At 33.8% G+C, this 25,765-nt stretch overlaps 1 protein-coding gene across 1 annotated transcript; it reads left to right on the top strand.

Annotated features, from left to right (window-relative positions):
• The first annotated feature begins 1,604 nt into the window (after positions 1 to 1,604).
• Positions 1,605 to 3,430, top strand: LOC130976259 (stilbene synthase 3-like). The gene is made up of 2 exons (XM_057901074.1): positions 1,605 to 1,873; positions 2,217 to 3,430. Exons 1-2 carry the CDS (start codon positions 1,696 to 1,698, stop codon positions 3,206 to 3,208), a joined length of 1,170 nt encoding a protein of 389 aa, XP_057757057.1. The 5' UTR covers positions 1,605 to 1,695; the 3' UTR covers positions 3,209 to 3,430.
• Positions 3,431 to 25,765: the final 22,335 nt, after the last annotated feature.

Here is a 25,765-nt window from a genome sequence, read left to right as displayed (position 1 = left end):
GAGATTTCAGCATGACATGGATATAATGGTTAATACTAGTGAAGCACGTGATGCCCGGCTACCCACTTGCAGCTATCCATATCCTTAATAGTTCCTACTTTATGGTGCATATGTATGTAAGACAAAAATGTTTTATATATTAGCACTGAAAATCAGTTAATAAATAAATAAACCAATAGTCAAGTCGTCTCTAAATAGAAATAATAAGCGCAACATTTTTATTTCAAAATACCAACGGTCAAGCCATGTTTAACATTAATTTTATATTTACTGACGACTAAACAATCTCTAATTATATTTTAAAAATTAAATAAAAAATAAAAACTAAGATTAATTGTAACTTATTTCTTAATTTATAAGAAAACTTTTATTTATTTAAATATTGTCAATGACTCACTTGTCTAAAACATTAATTATATTATTTTTTTATTTATCAAAAATCAAATTCTAAATATTTTAAATATAAAATTTTAATATTATATCATAATATTATTTTTTTTCAAAATCTTAAACTAACAAAAAGAGATCGTATGAATGATTATGTCTCTAACACGTAAACAATATTATTCGCGATAATAGGTGCAGACATCATATAGGACAGTAAAATTGACTTGTCGGAAAAAAATAATTTCCAGTCACATTACCAATGACTTGTATTTTAGCAACGGCCGTCAATAACTTGTTAGTTCCCACACCAACTGTTAGTAAAGCCATCCATAATAGACTTGATGAGTGTAGTAGTGAAAGCATATTTGCATTAAAAAATGGAGTCTTAAATAATAATTTGACTATTCCTTGATGATGTATACTTAAATGAACATATGCTCAAATTTAAACAAAGTCATCTAAGAAAGACATCTCTAACTTCTAACTTATGGATTCGGAGGATTATAGAAATCACCTTTTTTTTAATAGGTTTTGTCAATAAATAAAAAATATAATATAAATAAAAAATATTAGACGACGACTAACATTTTTTATTATATTTGTCCTGCATTTAAACTATAATAATAATAATAATAATAATAATAATAATGTCTTGGGTTAAAACTTTAGAAACTACAAATTTCTTTCAATAAATTTATAAATTAAAAATATTTACGAATAAAAACTTTTACTACTACTAATAATAATAATAATACTTAATTAAAAAGTTTTGGGTTAAAATTTTAAAAACTACAAATTTCTTTCAATAAATTTATACATAAAAAAATTTTACGAATAAAAATTTGTACACTAAAGATTTTTATATCCCTATTTTATATAGATAATAAATAATAAATAATAAATAATATATAATAACTTATCTAAAATAATAAAAAATAGAAAATAATAGTAAGTTTTCCAATAAAGTACTGAACAAGAGAATGATGTCACCTAATAGAAATTTTCTCCCGATCGATGCCTCCAAATTACAGCGGGTTCATCCTTTCAAAGTCAAAATAAAACAATTAAGCAACGAATTAAGAAATTGGAGAACATCGTTTCGGAATACAGCTATGACCAGGAACATTATTACGAGTTTAATATACTTTTGATTGAGAACATGGTTTCTTATTCTACATATTCATCACCTACTCCCCCAAGCATATAAATACCCCCATCTCCATGCCCGTCTTCATCGATCAAAATATCTTTGTTATCCCAAAAAACATATCTAAGCTTTTCTATCCCAAAGAACATCGATAAGAAAACATGGTGTCTGTGAGCGAGATTCGTAAGGTTCAAAGGGCAGAAGGCCCTGCAGCTGTATTGGCAATTGGCACAGCAAATCCATCAAACTGTGTTGATCAGAGTACATATGCAGATTATTATTTTAGAGTTACTAACAGCGAACACATGACCGACTTAAAGAAGAAGTTTCAGCGTATTTGTATGTATTTTTTCAAGCGTTTTATTTTTATTTTAATTAATATTTATCAAAATAAAATTTATTTTACTTATATATTATTTAAACACAATAATTAACATTTCATTATAAATATCTCATATTCACTGCTTAATGACGACGACGACGACTATATATTAACATTATTTTTATAATTAAAATTTTTAATAAATTATTAAAATAGTACGAAAGTTCAAGTCACTACAAGAATAACTCGAAAGATTTAAAAACCTAATAAAAATTTTAAAAATATTATTTTTTAATAAGTGACAAACAACTTTTATATTTGACAAATTACTTGATGGATGTGAATTAAATATTATTTCAGGTGAGAGGACACAGATCAAGAACAGACATATGTACTTAACAGAAGATATACTGAAAGAGAATCCTAATATGTGTGCATACAAGGCACCGTCGTTGGATGCAAGAGAAGATATGATGATCAGGGAGGTACCAAGGGTTGGAAAAGAGGCTGCAACCAAGGCCATCAAAGAATGGGGACAGCCAATGTCTAAAATCACACATTTGATCTTCTGCACCACCAGCGGTGTTGCATTGCCTGGCGTTGATTATGAACTCATCGTACTCTTAGGACTCGACCCATGCGTCAAGAGGTACATGATGTACCACCAAGGCTGCTTCGCTGGCGGCACTGTTCTTCGTTTAGCTAAGGACCTGGCTGAAAACAACAAGGATGCTCGTGTTCTTATCGTTTGTTCTGAGAATACTGCAGTCACTTTCCGTGGTCCTAGTGAGACAGACATGGATAGTCTTGTAGGACAAGCATTGTTTGCGGATGGAGCTGCTGCGATTATCATTGGTTCTGATCCTGTGCCAGAGGTTGAGAAGCCTATCTTTGAGATTGTTTCGACCGATCAAAAACTCGTCCCTGGCAGCCATGGAGCTATCGGTGGTCTCCTTCGTGAAGTTGGGCTTACATTTTATCTTAATAAGAGTGTCCCTGATATTATTTCGCAAAATATCAACGACGCTCTCAGTAAAGCTTTTGATCCATTGGGTATATCTGATTATAACTCAATATTTTGGATTGCACACCCTGGTGGACGTGCAATTTTGGACCAGGTTGAACAAAAGGTAAACTTGAAACCAGAAAAGATGACAGCAACTAGAGATGTGCTTAGTAATTATGGTAACATGTCAAGTGCATGTGTGTTTTTCATTATGGATTTGATGAGAAAGAAGTCCCTTAAAGAAGGGCTTAAAACCACTGGAGAAGGACTTGATTGGGGTGTACTTTTTGGTTTTGGTCCTGGTCTCACCATTGAAACCGTTGTGCTCCGCAGCGTGACTATATGATACCCTTAATTATATATCCCTGGATATAAGCGATTGTGTTAACTTTTAAAGATTATCTTTTGTTCAAGAATAAGGACCTGATCAGCCAAAAATATCTAAAGTTATTCGTTTATACGAAAATTCAATCTCAAAGTTCAAAGTTGGTAACTGTTTGTAAGAATACTGATGCAATATGTCATCCTGTGTTGCAGCAAATACGTGATAAAATTCATTTTCATAGTATTTTGTCTTGTTCCAGTCATTGCTTAAGTTACACATTGAAATAGCTGGATTAAATGAGAAATTAAATGACTCGATTTCTTTTTACTTATTTAGCATGCACAACAATAATACATCTAAGATATCCATTAAGATCGTAAGTATATATTACGTTCTAATTAAACGTTTTGGATTTAAATTATATTAGAAATATCAAAGTGTGTTAGTGACGATTAACGAAATGTATTTTGATTTTTTCTATATATATATATATATATATATATATATATATAGTAAAATTTGATATTTGTTTTAATAAATATGAACAAAAGAAATTATTTAAAAATGCACAAATGCCTCAAATATGTACTGTAAACAGTATTTTAATCAAGACAATGCTGCTATAGGTTCTTGACCTTTTTTCGATAGACATTTTTGTCTTTAATCTTTTTCTCCGTGGACATTTTCGTCCCTGATTATTGAAAAATATTTTTAAGTCCTTGACCTCCTTAAAAAGTTAGACGGATCAGTCCCTCCGTCCAAATACCTCCGTCAGATTCAACGAAAAAGTCTGACATGGCTCCTGTAATGTTTGTCACGTGTACGTATGGGTCACGCGTACGCGTCGCCTGACAAATTTCCCTCTCATGCATACGCGTGCGTCGCCATAAATTTAGCAAATCCTCATTTCTTCATGAATTCTCCACTTTGCATACTTTTTTCCCATTTCTTTCAAGTCATTCTTACCTTCAAAACTTTAAATCACTCAAACAAACATATCAAGGCATCGAATGAGAGAAAAATAAATTAAATTTAGCAATTTAATAGCCTAGAAAGCATGTTTTCAATCATTAAGTCACTTAGGAGAAATTCACAAAACCATGCTATTTTAGTGAATAAATGTGGAAAAAGTTGATAAAAATCCACCAAATTCAATACAATATAAACCATAAAATTGTGGTTCATCAACTTTTTCACACTTAAACATTAGCATGTCCTCATGCTAAACTCTTGTGGTTCATCAACTAATATGCAAAATGCGTCTACCTACTTGGTTAAAAATGAATCAATCTCCAAGAACAAGTAGGGCTAAGATAGTATGATGATTTATGAATTCCACTAATTCAAATCTCAAAATGAAGTATAAATATACTTGCAAGAAGAAAACTCGTGAAAGCAAGGAACAACAGATTGAAAATCGAACCCTCACCGGAAGTATTTGCACTATAATCTCTCTAGTGTTTGAGGGTCGATTCTCTCAATTCTCTACTAATCTTGCTTTCTAAGGCTTGCTCTTCTTTTACCAATCAACATATATTTAATGCATGGATAAACATATCAAGAGGTCTTTTCAAGAGTTGTAACGGGGTTAGGACTCAATTTAATTTACTTTTCTCCCATTCGATACCTTGATATGTTTGTTTGAGTGATTTAAAGTTTTGAAGGCAAGAATGACTTGAAAGAAATGGAAAAAAAATATGCAAAGTGGAGAATTCATGAAGAAATGAGGATTTACTGAATTCATGGCGACGCGTACATGTGTGTCACGCGTACGCGTGAGAGGGAAGTCTGTCAGGCGACGCGTACGCGTGACAAGCATTACGGGAGCCACATCAAACTTTTTCGTTGGGTTTGACGGAGGCATTTGGACGGAGGGACGGATTCATCCAACTTTTAAAGACGTCAGGAACTTAAAAGTATTTTTCAATGGTCAGAAATAAAAATGTCTGCTAGAAAAAGTATTTTTCCGTTGATATAATCCGCCGGTATAACAGTTTAATGAAACACATCAGTTTTCTTTTCCTCTTTCTCTTCCTGATAATTTGGCAACATTGTGTATTTATTCTTTTTTTTATTTGATTTTTTTCTTCTTATGATGTTGATGATAAGGAGGAGGAGAAGAAGAGGAGAATGCTACATAGAGCCACCAAACTCAAGTCTATGACAAGAATCACACTTAATCTAAATCAAAATAACACCGAAATTTTAAAATGGTGACACAAAAAAAATTGAACACAAAACAAGCACATAGAAACATGAACCACGTTGAATCTTCTAACTCATGATAACACCAAAATTTAGAAACGATGACATCAGAAAACACGTCAATATGGTTTAAATTACATAAAAAATACTACAACTATATAGAGGCTCCAAATCTAAGCCTATGACAAGAATCACACTAAATTTAAATAAAAATAACATCAAAATTTTAAAATGGTGACACCATAAAAAACTAAACTCAAAACAAGTATAGAAACATAAATCACAATGAATCTAACTCATAATAACACTGAAACTTGAAAATGATGATACCAAAAAACTCATCAACATAGCTTAAATCACATAAGAAACACTACAACTACATAAAGATTTCAAATCCAAGCCTATGACAAGAATTACAATGATGATGATGATGATGATGATGATGATGATGATGATGATGATGATGATGATGATGGAAGAAAAAAAAAAGAAAAAAAGGAAAAAAATTCAAATTAAAAGGAAGGAGGAAGAAGAGGAGGAGATGGCGGCGGTGGTGGTGGTGATAGTGACAACAACGACAATGACGATAACGAATAAGAAAGATTAATTAAAATGAGGAGAAGGAGAAGAAGAAGAAAAAACAGTAGCTACGGCGGTATATGAAAGAAGAAGAACGCGTGAATATGAAAACCGGTTATACAACTTAGTTGGACTTAATTGAGTAAATTACTTGGTTGTAGAACTTTTTTTTTCCTTTTTTCTCTTAATTCTTCTTTTTAAAAAACAAAACAGTGAAGGTGTTTTTACTTCCCCTAATTCTTTTTCTTTTAAGCAAAACAGTGGGACATTTTTAGTTTTTATTTTATTCTTTTTTGGAACATAGAATTAGAGTTAATAGGATATTCTAAAAATGAGAGAACGTTTAGGTTTAGAGATTTATCTATTAAATGCAATATTCTGAAAATCTAATAGGACTGACCGGTTCGATCGGATTAATCGAGAACTGGTCTTCTGACCAATTCAGTTGATGTAGCGAATTGCTCTGCAAAAGAACGATAAAAAAACCGGCCGAAGTGATGGTTAATCGGTAAACTGTTAAAATTGGCCGGGTTTTTAGAGGATTAACCAGTTCAAATTTAAAAAAAAATCTCCCTCTATCCCAAAACGGGCCCATTTAAGTTTTTGGGGGAAAAAAAAGAAAAGAAACACTCCCGAATCCCAATTCCTCCTCTCTTAGGCACTCTTTCTCACAAGCAAAAGCAATAACCCTAACCCACTAACTCTGAATATCCTCTCTCTCTCTCTCTCTCTCTCCAAGCCCAACCAGTAGCGGCAGCCAGCGCCTAGCCCCGCAGTCGCCGAACTCTTCTCTTCACGCACGTTGCCGTCGGCAGTGATAGATAGAGGGTCAGATCGAAGTTCTTTTCCTTTACGTTGTTGCCTCTTGACTTGCAGATCGAAGCTTGTGGCCATCTTCTCTACATTCACGTCGTCTCCTCTTCAAGCCTAATCAGTTTGATTCCTCCCACGCTAGTCAATTTGCTCGATCCTCATCTCTGTCTCGCCTTTTCTCCCTTGCTGTCAGCTTGCGCTTTCTCTCTTGCGGTTTTGTTCCTTCCTCGCCCTCTGTTTCGTTTCTCCGTCACCATATGTTTGGTTCCTCTTTCGCTACCGATAAGCTTCAGCTTGTTCATTTTTTTGTTGTTGTTAATTTTTATGATTTTAAAATTTTGTTTTTTATGATTCAAAACCTGAAATATTCGATTAATGAGTTTCTGATTATTTTATATTTTTTATTTAATTTTGTATAAAACTGAAATAAATTATGATGATTGATCTCATATCATTTTTGTTGATACTATTCTGTTTGTTAAATGGCTGTGTTGATGGTGGTACTTTGTTAAACTTTTTGGAATAATTTTATTGATGGTTTTTTTTTTTTGCTGAGTTAATTTTCTGATTGTGGTGTTATGGATTTTGCTGAATTAATTTCTTTAAAACTATTTCTGATTGTGTTGTTGGTTGTATGTTGAAGATGGAATAACTTATTTAAAGTTTTAATGATAAATTATAAATAACTTATTTTGTAAAATTATAAAATTTTAAATTTTATCAGTTTAAAATTATTAAATTTAAATATTTAAAATTATATATCAAATTTTTAATAATTTTATTTTATATTTAACTAAACCAGTTGAACTCCGATTGAACCATTGAACTAGTTACCTTATCGATTTATTGACCAGTTCTGTTCTTGCAACCTTTGATTAAATGTGAGTATCTTCATTCTAAAAAAATATTCTATTAACTTTAATATTTTTTGCAAAACAAACATCTAATTATAAAATTTAAAATAGTGTGAAACTCAATCGAAAGCTTTTAAATTATAGAGACTTAATTATAAATTTAATAAAATTATAAAGACTAATAGAATAATTTAATCATTTGATTGTATTAAAAATCATTTTTTAAAAAACACTAAACTACTTATATAATTCATTTTATCAACAGACTAAAATACTCTTTAGCATTAATTTTTAAAAGACAAAAGTACCGTAAAATTAATTAAGATTGTATAACTTTATTTGAAAAGATTAAAATATTTTTATAGTTAATTTCTAAAAGATTGTAACCTTTTAGCTATAGGATTAGTCTTAAGAAAACTAATTATTTACTCTTTTAGATTTAAGGTTGTTCAATTGTATTACAAATTACAAATTTTGAAAATGAGTTAAACAACATATATATTTATATATAAATACATAATAATTAATAGATAATTTATACACAAATACATATATTTTATTCAATCGTTGATTGCTTCACCTATGACGACCATAAGGCAAGACAGCCATTCTTATTGAGTAATTGTGGATGGATTGAGGTTCGATTTTTGCGAACAAATGAAAAGTCCTTAACGACGATTTCTCTGATTGCATCACGAGCACAATTTATGTGTTTATCCAATGGCAGTGCTGAGTTTCGGTACTGTGGATAGAAGGATGGAGATTTGGAGAGAGATCTAATGAGAAAAGAATGAGTTTTTGAATTTTGAAATATACTGGTTTATAGAGAAGGTTGCCGTTAAATATCTGGAGTTTTATCATTCTACTTACACAATATAGTTTTGACATATAAATGACTGATATTAAATTTAAAATCTTTGTATGTCTTTTTACTACGCCACATGCCGTTTATACAGACTGTCACTAAAAGAAAATACTGGAATAGCGATCGATTTTAGCGACCGAAAAAATTAGTTACTAATAGCGACTGATACAGAATTTTCAGGACCAAATCAATATTAGTTGCTAAATTACATTCAGCGACCGATTTTAGTGATTGATAAGTTTTAAATACAACTAAAATAAATTCGATCACTAAAATTGGTCGCTATTTTTTTATTTAGCGACCGATTTAGCAACCAAAACAAAAAATAATGTCTTTGGAACTGTTGGTCACAAAAGCGGTCGCTATTTTTTATTTTAGCGACCGATTTTGCAACTGATAGTGAAATAGGGTGGACAACTATCTGGTAGCTAATTCAGTCGCTAAATTAATGGTCACTAAATCGGTTGCTAATTGTTAATTTAGCGACTGATTTTAGTGACTAACATAATCGGTCACTAATAGCCACCGAATCAGTAACTGACTAGTTTTATACAACTAGAATATAAACGGTCGCTAAAATCGGTTGCTATTTTTTAATTTAGCAACCGAATTAGCAACCAAAACAAAAGAAGGAATGTCTTTGGGACTCTTGGTCACAAAATCGATTGCTATTTTTTAATTTAGCGACCGATTTTGCAACTGATTTATAGGTAGATAGAATAACGTGGTTGGCTACTAATTCAGTCGCTAAAGTTATGGTCACTAAATTGGTTGCTAATTTTTAAATTAGCGACCGATTTTATAAATTAATCAGTCACAAAAGCGGTCGCTAAGTTTTTTTTCAGAAAGATATTATCTAAATTACCCTTACTAACCCTAGATCATCCACACCATTCTCATCTTCTCCAATCAGATATTGTAAGAACAAGAATTTTTCAAAAATCTTATTATGAGCCGATTTAAAATTTTATTTATTTATTAGAGATTTTATTTTCATAAATTATTTCATTGAAAATAATTTTTGATAATTAAATTATATTTTTATCTAATTTTATAATTATTAGATAATTTTCATATTCAAATTATAAAATTTGGTAATTGTTAAATAATAAGAATTTTACATGATTTGATTTAAATAATTGAGATTTGGAGTTTAATACTTTTATTTTTTATGAATAAAGAAAATTAAGTATATTATCTTATATTTTAAATTAGAATACTTATTTAAAAATAATTAGCAATCTGATAAATAAACAGTATTTTTATATATAATTATTGTTTGATTAATGTAATTTTCAATTACTCTATTATCCTAATTTTATTAAAATTACTAAACTACCCAAAATTCCCAAATTAGGACCCACTAACCTTAACCCCTCACCGCCACTCACATTCACCGCCACACTTTCCCTTTTTACCATCAACAGCCGCTAAACCCCCCAGCCATATTCCTCACTCAACGGCACTCAATAACATAAAACACACACACCGGGAATTAGGGAAGAGAGGGAGTTGCGCCACGAGGTAGAAGAAGGGAGGAGAAAGGAGGAAGCGCGCTATCGTACCGCCCCAGCTCACCGCCGCCGCGTCCTGTTGTTGCCGCTGTCGCAAATCAGATCTGAGGCGAGAGAGAGAGACGCGAATGAGGAGGGAAGCCACGCATTGCTGCCGCACCCAATCGCATCCTCACCGCGAAGCCATCATCGCCGGTGAGGAGCAGAGCCGTGAAGAGAGAGAAGGTCGCAGGCCTGGGACCGCCGCGCTGTCGACGAAGCCACTGCCTTGTTGCCGTAGTTGAGGTTGCCATCACCTCTGACGGGCTCCGCCACGGGGAGAAGCTCAAGTGGGAGTGAAGGAGACGCGACCAGCGTGAATGGAGGGAGAAGGCAGGCTCGCCAGAGAAAGAGGAGGCCTTGTGGCCGTGCCTGGCCGCCGGAAAACTTGATGTGACCGTCGGAACCACCACAATGACTGTCGCTGTTTGGTTCAGTCGTTACTCCTTAATACGGTAAGCGTTTTCATTCCAGAAATCTTTTTGGTCGCCGTTTTGTTATTTTACGCTGAATTTTTGTAGTGTTAATTGCTATAAAATTGAGTTTCGGTTATTATATATTGCGATTAGAGTTGCTGTGGTTGCTGTGAAAGTGCTTTGAGGCTGTGGTTGCGGCTACCGCCATTGCGGGCCGAGAGAAAACGAGCTTGTGGCGCGTTTTAGAGTTTCGTGTTCCGACAATCGAGGTAGGGGCGCTTTTCTTAAACTCATTTTATTTCTGAGAATTGTTATAAATCGATATTAATGCAATATATATATATATATATATATATATATATATATATATATATATATTTGTGATTTCGTAAGTCTTATGGATTGATTTGAGCTGCTTTGGATGATTGTAATTGTTTGTTGTTAAATTATTGATTATTTGAGAAGACTGAATACTTTGGGTTATTGAATGATTTGTTAAATTGGCGGTTGCTGAATTATTTTTTTTTAGATTTAGAAATAGTTTGATATTGGAAATGAGTCTGAGTTATGAAAAAGGGTTTGAGACATTGGATTTGGATTGTTGATTCATCGGAAATAATTTCTGAGAATTGAAATTGATTTGAGATATTGGAATTGGTGTGATTTGGTAATGATTTAAAGGAGTTTGAGGAATATTTGGATGGGACCCGAAAAGCGTGGTAAAGTCCAAGTTTTAGGGGAGGCGCTGCCAAAATTTCTATAAAATCTGGGACTTGTTTGAAATGTTATTTAGAAAATTATGAATTTAAGAATGATATTATTTTACTTGAATTATTTTAAGAAAATAATGAATTATGTTTTGAATTGAATTATTGGGAAGAGAATTATGATAAAGATTTGATAATAATGATGATTGAATTTGAATAAAGGATGATAAGGATTGATTTTAAAATATGATTTGTGAATGAATGTATGTTTATGATACCTGGGATGTAGCAAGGATTGTGGTTCGTCCCGCTCGTTCCAAGTTGAGCTTATAAACACCCACTTGGGTAGTAGCAGCAGTAGTGGTTATTCCACTTGCTCCAGGTTGACCGGGTAGTAGCAAAAGGGGGTTGTGGCTCAACCCTATTTGCTTCGCGAAGGATGTTTCTGTCCACGGTTAGCTACCAGGACATGTCGGAGTTGGCTATATAACCGACATATGATATCATCAGCCATAGGACAGGCATGCATCATATGCATTTGTATGCTTTGCTTGAATTTGAATTTGTTTTGGTTTGCCTAATTGTTAAACTGTTATTAACTGCTATCTGAGCTATATACTGTAACTGCTATCTATACATGTACTTTTCTTGTCTATTTTGTCTGTGTTTGTTCTGATGAGATACTTTTGAGATTATTGGTGATGAGATGATGATTGTGTTAATTGATTATGAGATGGGTTGTAGACTGTGATTGGTTTCTGATTGAGTTGTTAGTAAACTATGAAAAATCAAGTTAGTTCAGCATAAACTTAATTAACCTATGCTTGAAACAGGTTGGTCATTCATACAGTCTAGGAAACTGATTGTGATTTTTCTTACAAGAAAAGAAGGGTTTTGGATTTATGAAAAATTAAATATTGTTTCTTTGAAAAGGTTTTGGATGATTAACAATTGGTTTTAAAAAGATTCATAAGACGAGCGATAATCAGTGCAATCGAAAAATAGTTTTCTTTTAAATATCCTCTTATAACAATTCTTAAACCCTCTATTGAGAACCCTTTCGAGGACAATATTCTCACTCCCCTACAGAAATTCTTTTTCAGTGACAGGTTCAGGAAGCTTTAGCACGAAGCCACGACCGACTATAGAGCTTTAATGTATATATGTGTTTTCATTTTCTATATTTAGTTTAGTCCTAGAATTTATTTTTCCTCTCGACATTTGCTGTTTGGTTATTAAAGGGGTAGGATTTGTGATTAAAGAATTGAAAATAAGTCTATGTATTTATTTTTATGTGAATATGATATGTGACTATGTGATTTTAAAGTATAGACTTTTCGCATTAATAATTAAAGACTCGTTTCATATTTACAAAGACAAATTAAAGGATTAGAAGTAAGTAACACCTGAACTTTTAGTACGATCATGAAGTGTTAAAAATAAAGGTGTTACAGATACCGTCATCTATCTTCTGCGTGTGTTGTCGTCTTTTTCGCCGCCGTCTTTTGTGCGCGTCTCGCCACCGTCTCCTGAGGTCCCGTCGGCGCATCTTCTCTGGTCTCGGCGCCATCTCCTGAGGTCTCCTCACCGTCTTTTTCCTCCCACAGAAACCGTTGCCTCACCTCCTGCCTCCTCCACCCGCTCCAGACCTTTTAAGTGAAATAAAATGGTAAAAAGAGGTGATATCAGATTTTGGAATTGAATTTAGATACACTTGGGGTTGTTATTTTACAATAATAGATTTTTTGGATTTAGGATAAATTTATTTTGTTTTCACTATTAGAATAGGGCCTTATCATTCTAAGTTTACTTCCTTAACATCATATAAGACTACAATAATTTTATTTTTTGAAGTTAACCTCTTATATTGCAATCCGATTGATATTAAGTAATATCTACATATTTTTACCTTCACCTACCGTGGCTCATGCGATTTCGAACATTATTAAAGGACATTACTTTTAGCCGTGGCCTTCGTGCAAAAAAATACCAGATGCTACTAAAAAATTTTAGTGAAAAAAGTTTGAAGTAGGTTTTAGAGAAACATTTAATCTTTGGTAGATTAAGAATTTGTTCTAAGTTTGAAAATTTTAATATATATCAACTTATAACTATTCTTACTTGTGTTGATTATCCAGAGCAAATATCAGTTTGTTCCTCCAGATTTTCATTGGGCTCAAAAAAATTTTAAGAAGCGAGGTGTGGCTTTACTAAAAAATTTGTTGGAAAAAATTCGTGCAAGTCGTGTCAAACCTCAATAGATAGGAGAGGTTGTGTGGGATGCTCTTTGTGTTTATTGGAATACTGATGCTAAATTTCTACAAAAAAGTGCATAAGGCAAGTTAAATCGAGTATCTGATTGTAATGGGTTTGGAGCGGCTTTTGGCTCAATTTCTATTACCCAACACAAAACTAATATGATGATGTTATAGAAAAACTTAGATTTTTTATATTATAATTTTATACACTTCAATTGATAATTGATACTCATAGCTTTTTTAATTTATATGTTTGGTAGAAAAAATTATTAAAGAGGACTCCAACACGGTTAAAATTGTTTACGAAAATTCATAAACACAAGAATGAAATATAGGTGGATAAAAAATCAAAATATGTTGAGGTGAGTGTATCTTAATCATGCAAATTATCAAGTTGATGATAGAATTTGAAATAATAATTTGTCTTTGACAACTTGATTTGCTCATATTGCTCCTTGCAGCGAGTTACTCTTATTCTTGATCGGTGGGAGTTTGCCTCCACTAATACCCTTTTTTTTTTAATTAGTAACTGGTTATTGCTGTAAGATTTTGTTTAAGGATTTAAAATAAAAAATAAAAAATAAATTTTTTTAAAATGTAATAAGGTAGTATCCAGTAACTGATTTTGGTCTCCTATCTTGTTAGCACTTACCTCCATTTTCATCTTAATTACTTCTTCTATCTTTTCTTATTTAATGTCTTTGCTTGCTCACTTTCCCAATGCCAGATCACTTCATTGTTAGATTAACTAGTAGTATTGTATTTTTACTACTTAAGCTGCTTGTGACTTGTGTTTTTCTTTTTCAATATTGCACCACTTTTCTAGTTAAACTAACATCTTAATTTTAATTGAAATCTTTCATTTATTCTTGTAAAATCTCTCTCTCTAAGTAGGAAATGACTTATACTCTTTCGAAAATGAATGATTCCATTTTTCTATGTACATTGCTTACACTACTACATAATTGATTTTTATTAACATTTAAAAAAGTTACTAAATTATATTAAAATGTTAGCTATGTATATTAGTAATATTTTAACAAATGTTAAATATACCCTATGTTACTAAAGTGTTTTACTAATATTTTTCTAAAGATTTAATAACATTTAATAAAAATGTTACAATAGATCTTCTATAGTAATATTATGAGAAATATTACAATAGATCTTTCCTAGTAACACTTAAAGAAATGTTACAAATGATATATTTTGTAACACTTAGAAAAATGTTACCATAGATATTTTTTGTAACACTTAGAAAAATGTTACCATAGATATTTTATGTAATACTTAGAAAAATGTTACCATAGATATTTTTTGTAACACTTCAAAAAATGTTACAAAAGATCTTTAGTAATATTTTTTATTTATATTATACTATTTTTTATTTTATATTATACATAATATAAATATACTAAAATTAATTACTACAACATGAAATATTTCATTAAATTCACAAAATAAAATTTTTATAGCCTCTTTCATTAATCAATAATCATTGTACAAGTTTGCTTCGTGATGCAAATAAAATGAAAAAGAAAAAAAATACTTATAGCACTTAAATTCTATGAACATTCCATATAAAAAAGAAAAGAAAAAGTGATACAAAGTACATAAAAAACTTAGTCCTTATACTAATCCTAGAAAAATGTATTTATCTCCTTGACTAGCTCATCGCTGCACGACTTGTTACCATTCCCTTAAACTAGTCAACCAAGTTCTTCTGATGCTCATCAAATAAAAAGGCAACAAGAACTCATAGTGGGCAGAAATAAAACCTAAAGAAAAATAATCATGGAATCACCTCTGCAGTATGAAATTCCAAGTTTCCACCTTCAATTTCTACAGCATTGTTGTCATCCTGAACTTTGCTTAACACTCCTTACAATTTCATTATTGCGTAACTCTTCAGCAAGCAAAAAGGTATTGAGCCAATTGATGATTGGATTTTTGATGGTTTAGAATTTCACAAATGAATTCTCGTTGCAAGTATAGTTTCTAAACCAATAAAAAATCCTTTCATACAAAAGATTGTTTGTCACAAGTAACAAACCCCTAATTTTATAAACCGAAGTATTCAAACCTCGGGTCGTTCTCCCTAGGAATTACAATAAAGTGTCTTGTTATTGGTTGTGAGTTATATTTAGGGTTTTTAGGATTTTTAGACAAGAATTATAAATGGAAAGAAAAGTAAACTAACAACTATAAAAGGCTCTTGGCAAGGTATGAAAATTAGAAGTCCTATCCTAGTTATCCTTCTCAATTGTGATGAGAATTGTTCATTGCTACCACTTAGTTAACCCTTACTAAATAAAGGAAAGTCAAGTGGATGAATTGACTTGAGCCACAAGCCCTAGCCAACTCCCAAGGAAAGACTAGCTTTAGTGCACTCCAAACCAATTAGCAATCTCTCCAATTACTAATCAACAAAGGAATTAGATAACTCAAGTGTCACTAATTACTCTACCTAGGCCAAGAGGAACAAAATCTACACTAAAACTAAAAGAGACATTTCAACAAACACATAAAGTGCGATAAAAGTAAACAACATAAATTGCAAGAATTAAAGAGAGATCTAACTACAAAGGCAAGAGATTAACAATGGAAAAGCAAAGAAGAACAATTATTATGAATTACCTCTTATTGAATTGAAAGAATGTAGAGGGAACAATACTAGATCTACAACAAAATGTAAGAACAACATAAAGGAAATTACAACAAAAGAGTCGAAGAAGATGAATCTAACAACAAGGAATTGAGAAATAGAAGTAGAAGAAAGCAAAGATTAAAACCTAGATCTAAGAACTAATCCTAATCCTAATCCTAATTCTAGAGAGAAGTGAGAGCTTCTCTCTCTAGAAACTACTTCTAAACTAATCCTAATGTGTGTGTAATGAATGGAATCCCCTTTTCTCTTCAATCCTTGGCTTTAAATAGCATCTTTGGCGCCAAAGTTGGTTGCAATTGGGCCCCACAACCCTTCAGAATTTGTTGGTTGCAAATTCATAAAAAAATCATATATCAGCACCGACGCGTACGCGCACAGCACGCGTACGCGTCCATGGGGTGATTCGCAGGTGCGCGCGCGCGTCCATGGGAGAGTTCAACTTCTTTGACTTTTCATGATTTCTCCACTTTGCATGCTTTCCCTCTTTACTCCTTTGATCCATTCCTAGCCCTTTTCAATCTGAAATCACTAACAAACATATCAAGGCATCTAGTGGAATCAAAGGGAGATTAAAACCATCAAATTAAGGGTTGAAAAGCATGTTTTCACATCTAAGCACAAATAAGGAGACAATCACAAAACCATGCTATTTCAATGGATAAATGAGGGTAAAAGGTATTAAAATCTCTTAGAATCAATGCAAGATAAACCATCAAAATGGGGTTTATCAACCTCCCCACACTTAAACCAAGCATGTCCTCATGCTTAAACCAAGAATGAAGTAAAGGGTATGGTATTTATTCAATGGAACTAACTAAATGCAATCTACCTATATGCAACTATCTAAATGAATGCAATTGCTTGGTCAAAATAAATCAATTTCTCAAGAAGCATATATACACAAGGGCTAAGGACTAGCAGGTCTAATCCACAATTGAATTGAGTTATTAAATATTTTTACAAACTTGCATGAAAAGAGATGATCATAGGTAGAAACATGTAATTGAGCATCAAACCCTCACCGGTAGTGTTTGCACTCTATTCGCTCAAGTGTTTAGGGTCGATTCTCTCAATTCTCTCCTAATCATGCTTTCTAAGATTTGTTTTTTTTCTAACAATCAACAAATATTTCATGCATGCATACATATATCATGAGGTCTTTTCATAGGTTGTAATGGGACTAGGGTCAAGGTAGGATGCATATTTGGTTAAGTGAGCTTGAAATTTGAATCTTTGATAAGCCTAAACTTCCCACCTAGCCTATGACATCCTATACAAATTCAAAGCTAACCTAACTACCCATTTCTCACTTTTTCACATACTCATGCATTTCCTTTTCATTTCACAATACTTATGCATTGATCTTTATTGAGCTTCACGTTGCTTTGGGGCATTTTGTCCCCTTTTTATTTCTTTCTTTTTCTTCTTTTTCTTTCTTTTTCTATTTTTTTTCTTTTCCTTTTCCATATTATTTTTCTTTTCTTTTTCTTTTGTTTTTCTCATTTTTTTCTTTCTATATACAAGAACCTCAATGCATAAGGTTTTACATTTGATCAATATATGAGTATGTACCAAATTCCCAATATTTATACTAATAATACAAAACTACCCTTTTATTCACCCAATGTCCCAAGGTTCCCACACTTGAATGATACTCACATACACTAGCCTAAGCTAATCAAAGATCCAAATTAAGGACTTTTATTGTTTTCCGCTTTAAGGCTTGTAATGTGCTAAAATTAAGAACAAGTGGGTTAATCGTAGGCTCAAATTGGCTAACAAAGGAAGATAAAAGGTAAGGCTATTTGGGTAAGTGAGTTAAATGAAATGATGGCCTCAATCATATAAATGCATGAATACACAAAATAATGGACATAAAGGATCAAACAAATCAAAGATTACATTCATAGAAAGAGAATAATGCACACAAGAAGAAAAAATAAGTGGTTATAATATGTAACCACACCATTAGGCTCAAAACTCACTTGCTTGTGTTCTTAGCTAAAAAAAACATGATCCACAATATATATATTTCAAGCAAGTTCTATGAAAAGTTTTCACTCAAATCAATTGGTGTGCCCTATAGATAGAAATCTTGAAAATTCATTATTTTGACTAAGCTTATTTTGTATATATATGCAAAAACTAAGAAAATGCGAGTAAAAATCCTAAAATCCTAGAATGAAATGCAAAAGTGTTGGGATTAGAAATTTGTCACCCAAAATAGCCGACCGGTCGGACGACCTCCCCACACTTAAAAGTTTGCACTGTCCTCGGTGCACTCAAAGATGAGCAAGGGGGTACGGCGACTCTCCGGATTGCTACGTGTTCTTAGTCTTGCTTCCGTTATTGCTTGTGGTGCATCAATCATGAAAAACAAAAATATAACACCATAAGAGGAGAAGATATAAAAGCAAGGAAGCATACTCTGTTGGAATGAGGTAAATCACTAGAATTGAGTGAGTGAATTAGTGTGACATTAAGAAATATTAGGTGTGTGAATTCTAAATTGCGCGGTTTAGAACACACATTAGCATAAAAGGGCGATGTCACAAAAGAAGCATGCACTTCACTTGTCTTAGTGTGCTTGAGATGCTTTAAGTGAACTTGTAAGGTAAAACAAGCATTAGAGAAGCATGAAAGCATTCAAGTCAAACACATATGGATGCATATGATCATGAAATACAATGCATTAAGGTAAATGCACATCATCATCCATCAAGAGATTGCCTAATCACAAAATAGGGCTCAAATTACATGGTGGCCAAATCATGTAATTCAAAAAGAGTTACAAGTTCGAAGGCAATTCTCATCACTTGGTATTTTTCAAAAGATAAGCATGAAAAACTCAAAACCAAGTAGCAAAATATAACCTCAATCATAGGATCCAACAAAGATTATCTAAAAACATTAATGCTAAATTAGCATTTAGGCAATAAGGGGCAGCAATGTATAGTAAACAAAGTCAATAAACCAACACTTATGATGAAAAGAGAGAAAATAAAATGAAAACTAAACTAAAACTAACTAACAAACTAACCAACTAACTAATTAACTAACTAAAATAAATGGTTGTCCATGGTGTTTGGAAGTGTTGGATGAGGGATTGGAGAAGGGAAGAAGAAAGGAGAAGGAAAGAATTAGAAGGAGGAGAGGAAAATAAATGGATGAAAGAAGGGTCATCCGCGCGTACGCACGCATGGCGCGCGCGCGCGGGTGGTGGAACAGAGACGGAGGCGCGGCCGCGGACAGTGCGCTAGCGCGTATATGGGAATGTGGGCGTAGGCGCGGACGCGTACAATGCGCGTCTGCGTGGATAGTCAGCCAGGCCGTCGGCCCACTGTTGGCCCAGAGTTGGCACAACTCTTTGGTAAAAGTACCAGGAGTGAAGGTGGCATAAGCTGCGCAAGCGCGGCATGTGCGCTTGCGCGTACATTGCGAAATCAACATGATGGGCGCGTACGCGCCAGGTGCGCGCACGCGCGGATGGTGTTGGGCCTGAGGCTCAACATTCGCACAGTGAAGGCCTAACTCTCGGGTTTGCTAGCTGGGAGTGGAACTTCGGCATCTACGCACGCGCACCATGTACGCGGACGCGTAAGTGGTCGAAAATGCTTAAAGTGCGCGTGCGCACGCAGTGCGCGTACGCGCGGATGGTGCTCTGTTTTTTTCAAAATTTTCCTATGTTTTTGCACCAATCTAAGCATTCCAAACCTCCAAACAGCTACCAAAATACCATAAAACCTTATTCAACATATTATACTACCAAATATACTCAACTAACTAATCAAAACATGAATTTAAACTAATTCTATCAATATGTAAAAAAGAGAAAATGAAAGGATTTTACCATGGTGGGTTGTCTCCCACCTAGCACTTTTGTTTATTGTCCTTAAGTTGGACTTATGGGGAGCTCCTCATCAAGGTGGCTTGTGCTTGTACTCATCTTGGAACTCCCACCAATGCTTGGTTCTCTATTGTGCCCCAAGATTTCCTATGGGTTGAGCCAAGTGTTGATGGAGTTCTTCACAAGCTTGGGGCTCCCAATGTTGATCCTCTTTTTCTAATCCGGGATCCCACACTTTATTTTCACACCCGTCTTGAAGTTGATCATAATTATTAGTCCATCCAGGTGGTAAGAAAGGTGAATTCTCTATGAAGTGTCCAACAATCCTCTTAGACCCATCTATCTGAGCACTACTCCAACCTTTATATCTCATGTTTGATGCATCAACCATAATGAGCCTTGATTTGCAACGCCCACCACAAAACCTTTTCCGCTTACGCTTCATCCCACAAACTTCCCTAAGTTGGCCATCCGTTTCAAGCAAACCATATTCAAGTGGGATAATAAAACTAATAGAAATGAATTTCACCCACTCAAATGAAGGTGTAGATGGCAACCTAGGCAAAGATGCTTCCAAAGATCTTGACAAAGCATAACCAACCCTCGTTCTTCTATTTCTAGGGACTTCCACCTCTTCACAAGATCTCTTAATCTCAATCCTTTGTTCAACAATTTTATCAAAACCTTTTCCTTTACTCAAATCATAATAGGGAGGGTGAAAAAAATTTACCTCCTCAACGCTTTCAAATCCAATCGGAGAAGGTTCTTCATGCTCAAAGGATTCTTCACCACTAAGACTTGATGTTTGATCTTCAACACCAAGGGAACTCAATTCTTTCTCTATCCCATCCAAGTCTTCATATGGAATATGCCTTGGAAGGTGTGCACTTTCCTCTCTAGCATCAATTTCAATCATCTTGGAGGGGTTTTCTTCAACTCTATGTTCCCATGGAGGCTCCGCATCTCCTAAGTCTTCTACCACTTCTTCCTTGTCTTCAACAATTAAAGCTTCCTCCAATTGTTCCAATACAAAGCAACTTCCCTCATTTTCCACCGGAGTTTCCAATCTCTCCTTCATGCTATGTTCTTCATTTGATTCTCCACATGTAGCCATGGGAGTTCCTTGAGTGTTCAAGCATTGGGAGGCTAATTGATTTGTTACCGCATCCAAGGCGGCCATGAAATTTTGCACGTCCCTTTTCATCTCTTCTTGCCCTTGAACAAGAACACCAAGGGTTTCATCCATTAGAGATTGGGGTTGGTGGAAGGATTCATCATTTTGGGGGAAGGGTTCATAGTAGGAAGGTGGTTCTTCTTGGTAGAGTTGTGGTGGTTCAATGTTTTCCACTCTTTCCACTTGTTGCACAACACACTCCATGGTTGCTTGAAATTGATCCAATGCTTCCTTGAGACAATCCCTTGACTCTTGTTCCTCTTGGATAATATGATTAGGATCATGTGGCTCTTGGTTCAATGGATATGAGTATTCTTTCGTGGGAGGTTGTGGTGGAAAGTAGTATTCATCTTGTGGTTGAAAAATTTCGTATATTGGAGGTGGTTCATCTTGGTAATAATATGGAAGAGGTGGCTCTTGAAAAGATTGATGTTGGAATGGTGGTAGCTCTATGTGTGGTTCATATGGCTCATATGGTTGTTGGTAGGATGGATATGGGTTAGGGTCATATGAAGGTGGTTGGTGAAAATAGGCTTGTGAGTGTGGTTGAGGGCTATGTTGAGGATATGATTCATAGGCATATGGTGGTGGTTCTTGAAAATCACAAGGAGATTCACCATAGCCATTGGATTGATATGCATCATAGAATGGCTCTTCTTCATAGTGCATTGGTGGAGGTTGTTGCCATGAAGATTGATCATATGCATATGGCTCCTCCCACCTTTGAGTGTCCCATCCTTGATACACATCTTCATTATAGTCCTCATTTCCTACAACATTTTTATAACCAAACTCATAGCCAAGGTGAGAATTCATGATCGCAAGAGCAAATAAGAAACAAAAACTAATAAGAAATAATGAAACAAAATACTAAGACTAGCAAAAACTAACAAGCAATCAAAAAAATCAAGCTATTCACAATATTCACATATATACAATAATCAATAACACGACACCATTGCAAATCCCCGGCAACGGCGCCATTTTGATGATTTGGATTTTTGACGGTTTAGAATTCACAAATGAATTCTCGTTGCAAGTATAGTTTCTAAACCAATCACTAATCCTTTCATACAAAAAGTTGTTTGTCACTAAAACAAACCCCTAAATTTATAAACCGAAGTATTGAAACCTCGGGTCGTTATCCCTAGGAATTACAATAAAGTGTCTTGTTATTGGTTATGAATTATTTTTGGGGTTTTGATAAGAGGCATGAAAGATAAATGGCAAGAAAGTAAACTAATGGCTAAAAAGGTCTTGGCAAGGGTTGGTGGTCAAGGATCTCTATCCTAATCACTAACCACAATATGAGAATTGGCAAGGATTAATCTCATTAAATCATCCTCTAACTAGTAGTAAAGGAAAGTCAAATGAGCTATATCAATCCTAGTCCATAAGTCCTAACTCTCCACTAATTCAATTAGTGAGAACTAGAGTAAATGGCTCCCAATCATCAATTACTTGGATATTAGTAACTCAAGAGGTCCTAAGTTACCTTTCCAAGCCAAGAGCATAAAATTCTACTCTAAAATCCAACCAAGCATTTCATCAAACACTTGGAAGGCATAAAAAGAAAGCATAGTAAAATTACAAGAAAAGTAAATCTACACTACTCAATTGCAAGGAATTAACAACAACAAATCAAAAGGAACACAATTATTATGAATTACCTTGATTGAATTGAAAGAGGATAGAAGAAACAAAAGTAGATCTACAACAAAGTATAAGAACAACATAAAGGAAATTATAACAAAAGAATAGAGGAAGATGAATGTAACAACAAAGAATTGAAAGGTCGAAGTAGAAGAAAGCAAAGATTAAAACCTAGATCTAAGAACTAATCCTAATCCTAATCCTAGAGAGAAGTGAGAGCTTCTCTCTCTAGAAACTAACTCTAACTCCTAAACTAAGCTAATGGTCACTAACATGTGTTTCCCTCTTCATTCCTTGGGTTAAATAGCATCAGAAATGAGTTGGATTGGACCCACAAGGCTTTAGAATTCGCTGGCCACGTTTTGCTTTAAGTGAACAAGGTGGCAGCAACGGCGTGTGCGCGTACTATGCGCGTGCGCGCCACCATACATATAGCAACTATGACAAATCTTATATCGTTTCGAAGTCCCGGATGTTAGCTTTCTAACCCAACTGAAACCGCATCATTTGGACCTCTGTAGCTCAAGTTATGGTCGTTTAAGTACGAAGAGGTCGGCTTGACATCTTTCCGGTTCTTTCATTTCTTCATGAGTTCTCCAACTTTTCATGCTTTCTTTCTTCATTCCCTTGATCCAATCTTTGCCTCCTAAACCTTAAATCACTTAACAAACATATCAAGGCATCTAATGGAATCAAGAAGAATTAGATTTAGCTATTTTAAGACCTAAAAAACATGTTTTCACTCTTAAGCACAATTAAAGGAGAAGTTATAAAACCATGCTATTTCATTGAATAAATGTGGGTAAAAGGTCATAAAATCCCTTAAATGAAGCATAAGATAAACCCTACAAATGGGGTTTATCACCGATCAAAAGATGCCACAACTTGGATAAGAATAGAGAGAGCCTCAGGGGTCATGCTAACTGGTTCTGACATGATCTTCAATGTTGCAAGAATTGTGAAAATTGTCCCTGCTCCAATGGAGCACTATGGAACAGAACACATCCTAGGAAGACAACAACATAAGCAATTGTCCTATATACAAATTCATGTAGCCTATTTACAATTTTAAAACTGAAAATTGTTCGAAATCCTATCAAAGCTCACTTTTTGGATAACGATAACACCAAAACCCACAAGATGCCAACATATATACTCATACCTAAAATTCTCCAATATCAAAAGCTGTGTGATTTCCTTAAACAATTCTTCATTAAAAGTAGCAGACACTTTCAAATCCTTTACTAAGATTTCTACAGTCTTAGACCGGTCAAGACTACCAAAAAGCAGTCAACAACAATCTTATGAATTTGGGAAACAAATTTTGGAAAAACAAACTCCTATGTTCTACATGCTTTTTTATGTAAAAGTCTCTGAATTTCAAACTTCAAATTTGCAAGTTATTTTTGTGATTCCAGTTTTCCTATTCCCTTTCTAAGAACATTATTGATAAGAAAATTTATTAATTTTTCATTTCTAAGATATAAATTAGTGCAAATTTATTAATTTCTCCTACTAAGATATAAAATAGATCTATTTCCCTTTTAGTTTTGACATTTTGTTCTGTAAGTTTATTAAGAATATTAAATATTCTATATATGTTTTTTATTTTAAGTATTTACTTATTATTAAATATTTGGGTCTATCTTTTTCAATGGAAAAATAATTGAACTTACATCAACAGAGACACAGTTCATTATGCTTTTGCATTTGAAAAGATACACCTAAGAAAATAAAGTTGTATGGGTCAATCTTGTGATTTTATTTTGTCTCGCTCCCTCAGATGACCCCTTCCATTTTCTTTAAAGTAAAAAACAAAAGCTAAAACCAGAAAAGTGAACCATACATTTCAGAAACATTCCTTTATTTATTTCCTCAGTCCCTTTAGCCTTCTGAAGAAGCTTTTAGTATCAAATTAACTTCTATTAAGTTTGCTGACGAAGTAACCATACAAGTTCAGTATAGCATCTAGTACTAGTAACTAAGCCAATAAATCAGGAGGAAGGGATTTAACAAGAGCATACCGACATTTCATTCCAGTTGGTAACTGAATCTGTCAGAAATGTACTTTCAAGTTTCAAATCAACACAACTGGCCAACTCACCAATGACGTGTCACTGGGACTGCTAGGAATTAAACACTGTCAGTCTTCCATAAAACCAAACTGCAATATTTTATCAATCATTCAGAAAATCATGTTCAGGTCATGGAGCAAGAAGAACAAAATAAAAGCTATATTCAAACTGCAATTTCAGGCGACTCAGGTAACACTCACTAAGGCATAACAAAGTTTTTATGCCATCTTATCTTATACTAAATCGAAAAATGGGGTTTGTCCCAGCTTTTACTCAAAACATATTTACCAGGAAGTTTGAAAAATACAGTGGATCTCATAGATAGTTAAGGAGTATGAAAGCTAAGATACACTGGGCTGTCTGGGCATGTCATGCCTATGAACAGATTCTGTATACAATATCTTACCTTGTTCTCTTCTCCTTTCTATCAGGTGCCAAAGATGAAAAAGGCAGCACTGATGATAGCTTTGGTTCCAGATGGTGCTGGGAAGCCAACAGTTAAACTAGAAAAAGTTTCTATCCAGGGTGGATCATGTTTATGGGATAAACCATTTGAAACAATTAAATTCGTTAGAGACACAAAATCAGGAAAACTACAGGAAAAAATCTATCATTTTGTCATTTCAACTTTAACCTGTAGACTTGTAATTGCATACTATATAGTCTACCAGACTAGGACGTCGAATAGAGGGTCTAACTTTTAACCTCCCCTGCAGGAATTTTCAAAATCTGGATTTCTTGGAGAAGCCTCAGTTGACTTCCCTGATTTTGCTGCAGAAACTAAGCCACTGACTATATCTCTACCCTTGAATCATTAACTTGTTGCTAGTGACTTTCAAAGTACACTTGTAAATTTTTAGATAAAAAAAATATATATAATGCTTAAAGGAAGTTAATATTTAATATCATAC

The sequence above is a fragment of the Arachis stenosperma genome, chromosome 4, assembly GCF_014773155.1.
Source record: "Arachis stenosperma cultivar V10309 chromosome 4, arast.V10309.gnm1.PFL2, whole genome shotgun sequence".
Taxonomy (NCBI): domain Eukaryota; kingdom Viridiplantae; phylum Streptophyta; class Magnoliopsida; order Fabales; family Fabaceae; genus Arachis; species Arachis stenosperma.
Note: the sequence above shows the minus strand (reverse complement) of the source record. Positions and strands in the feature narration are given on the sequence as shown.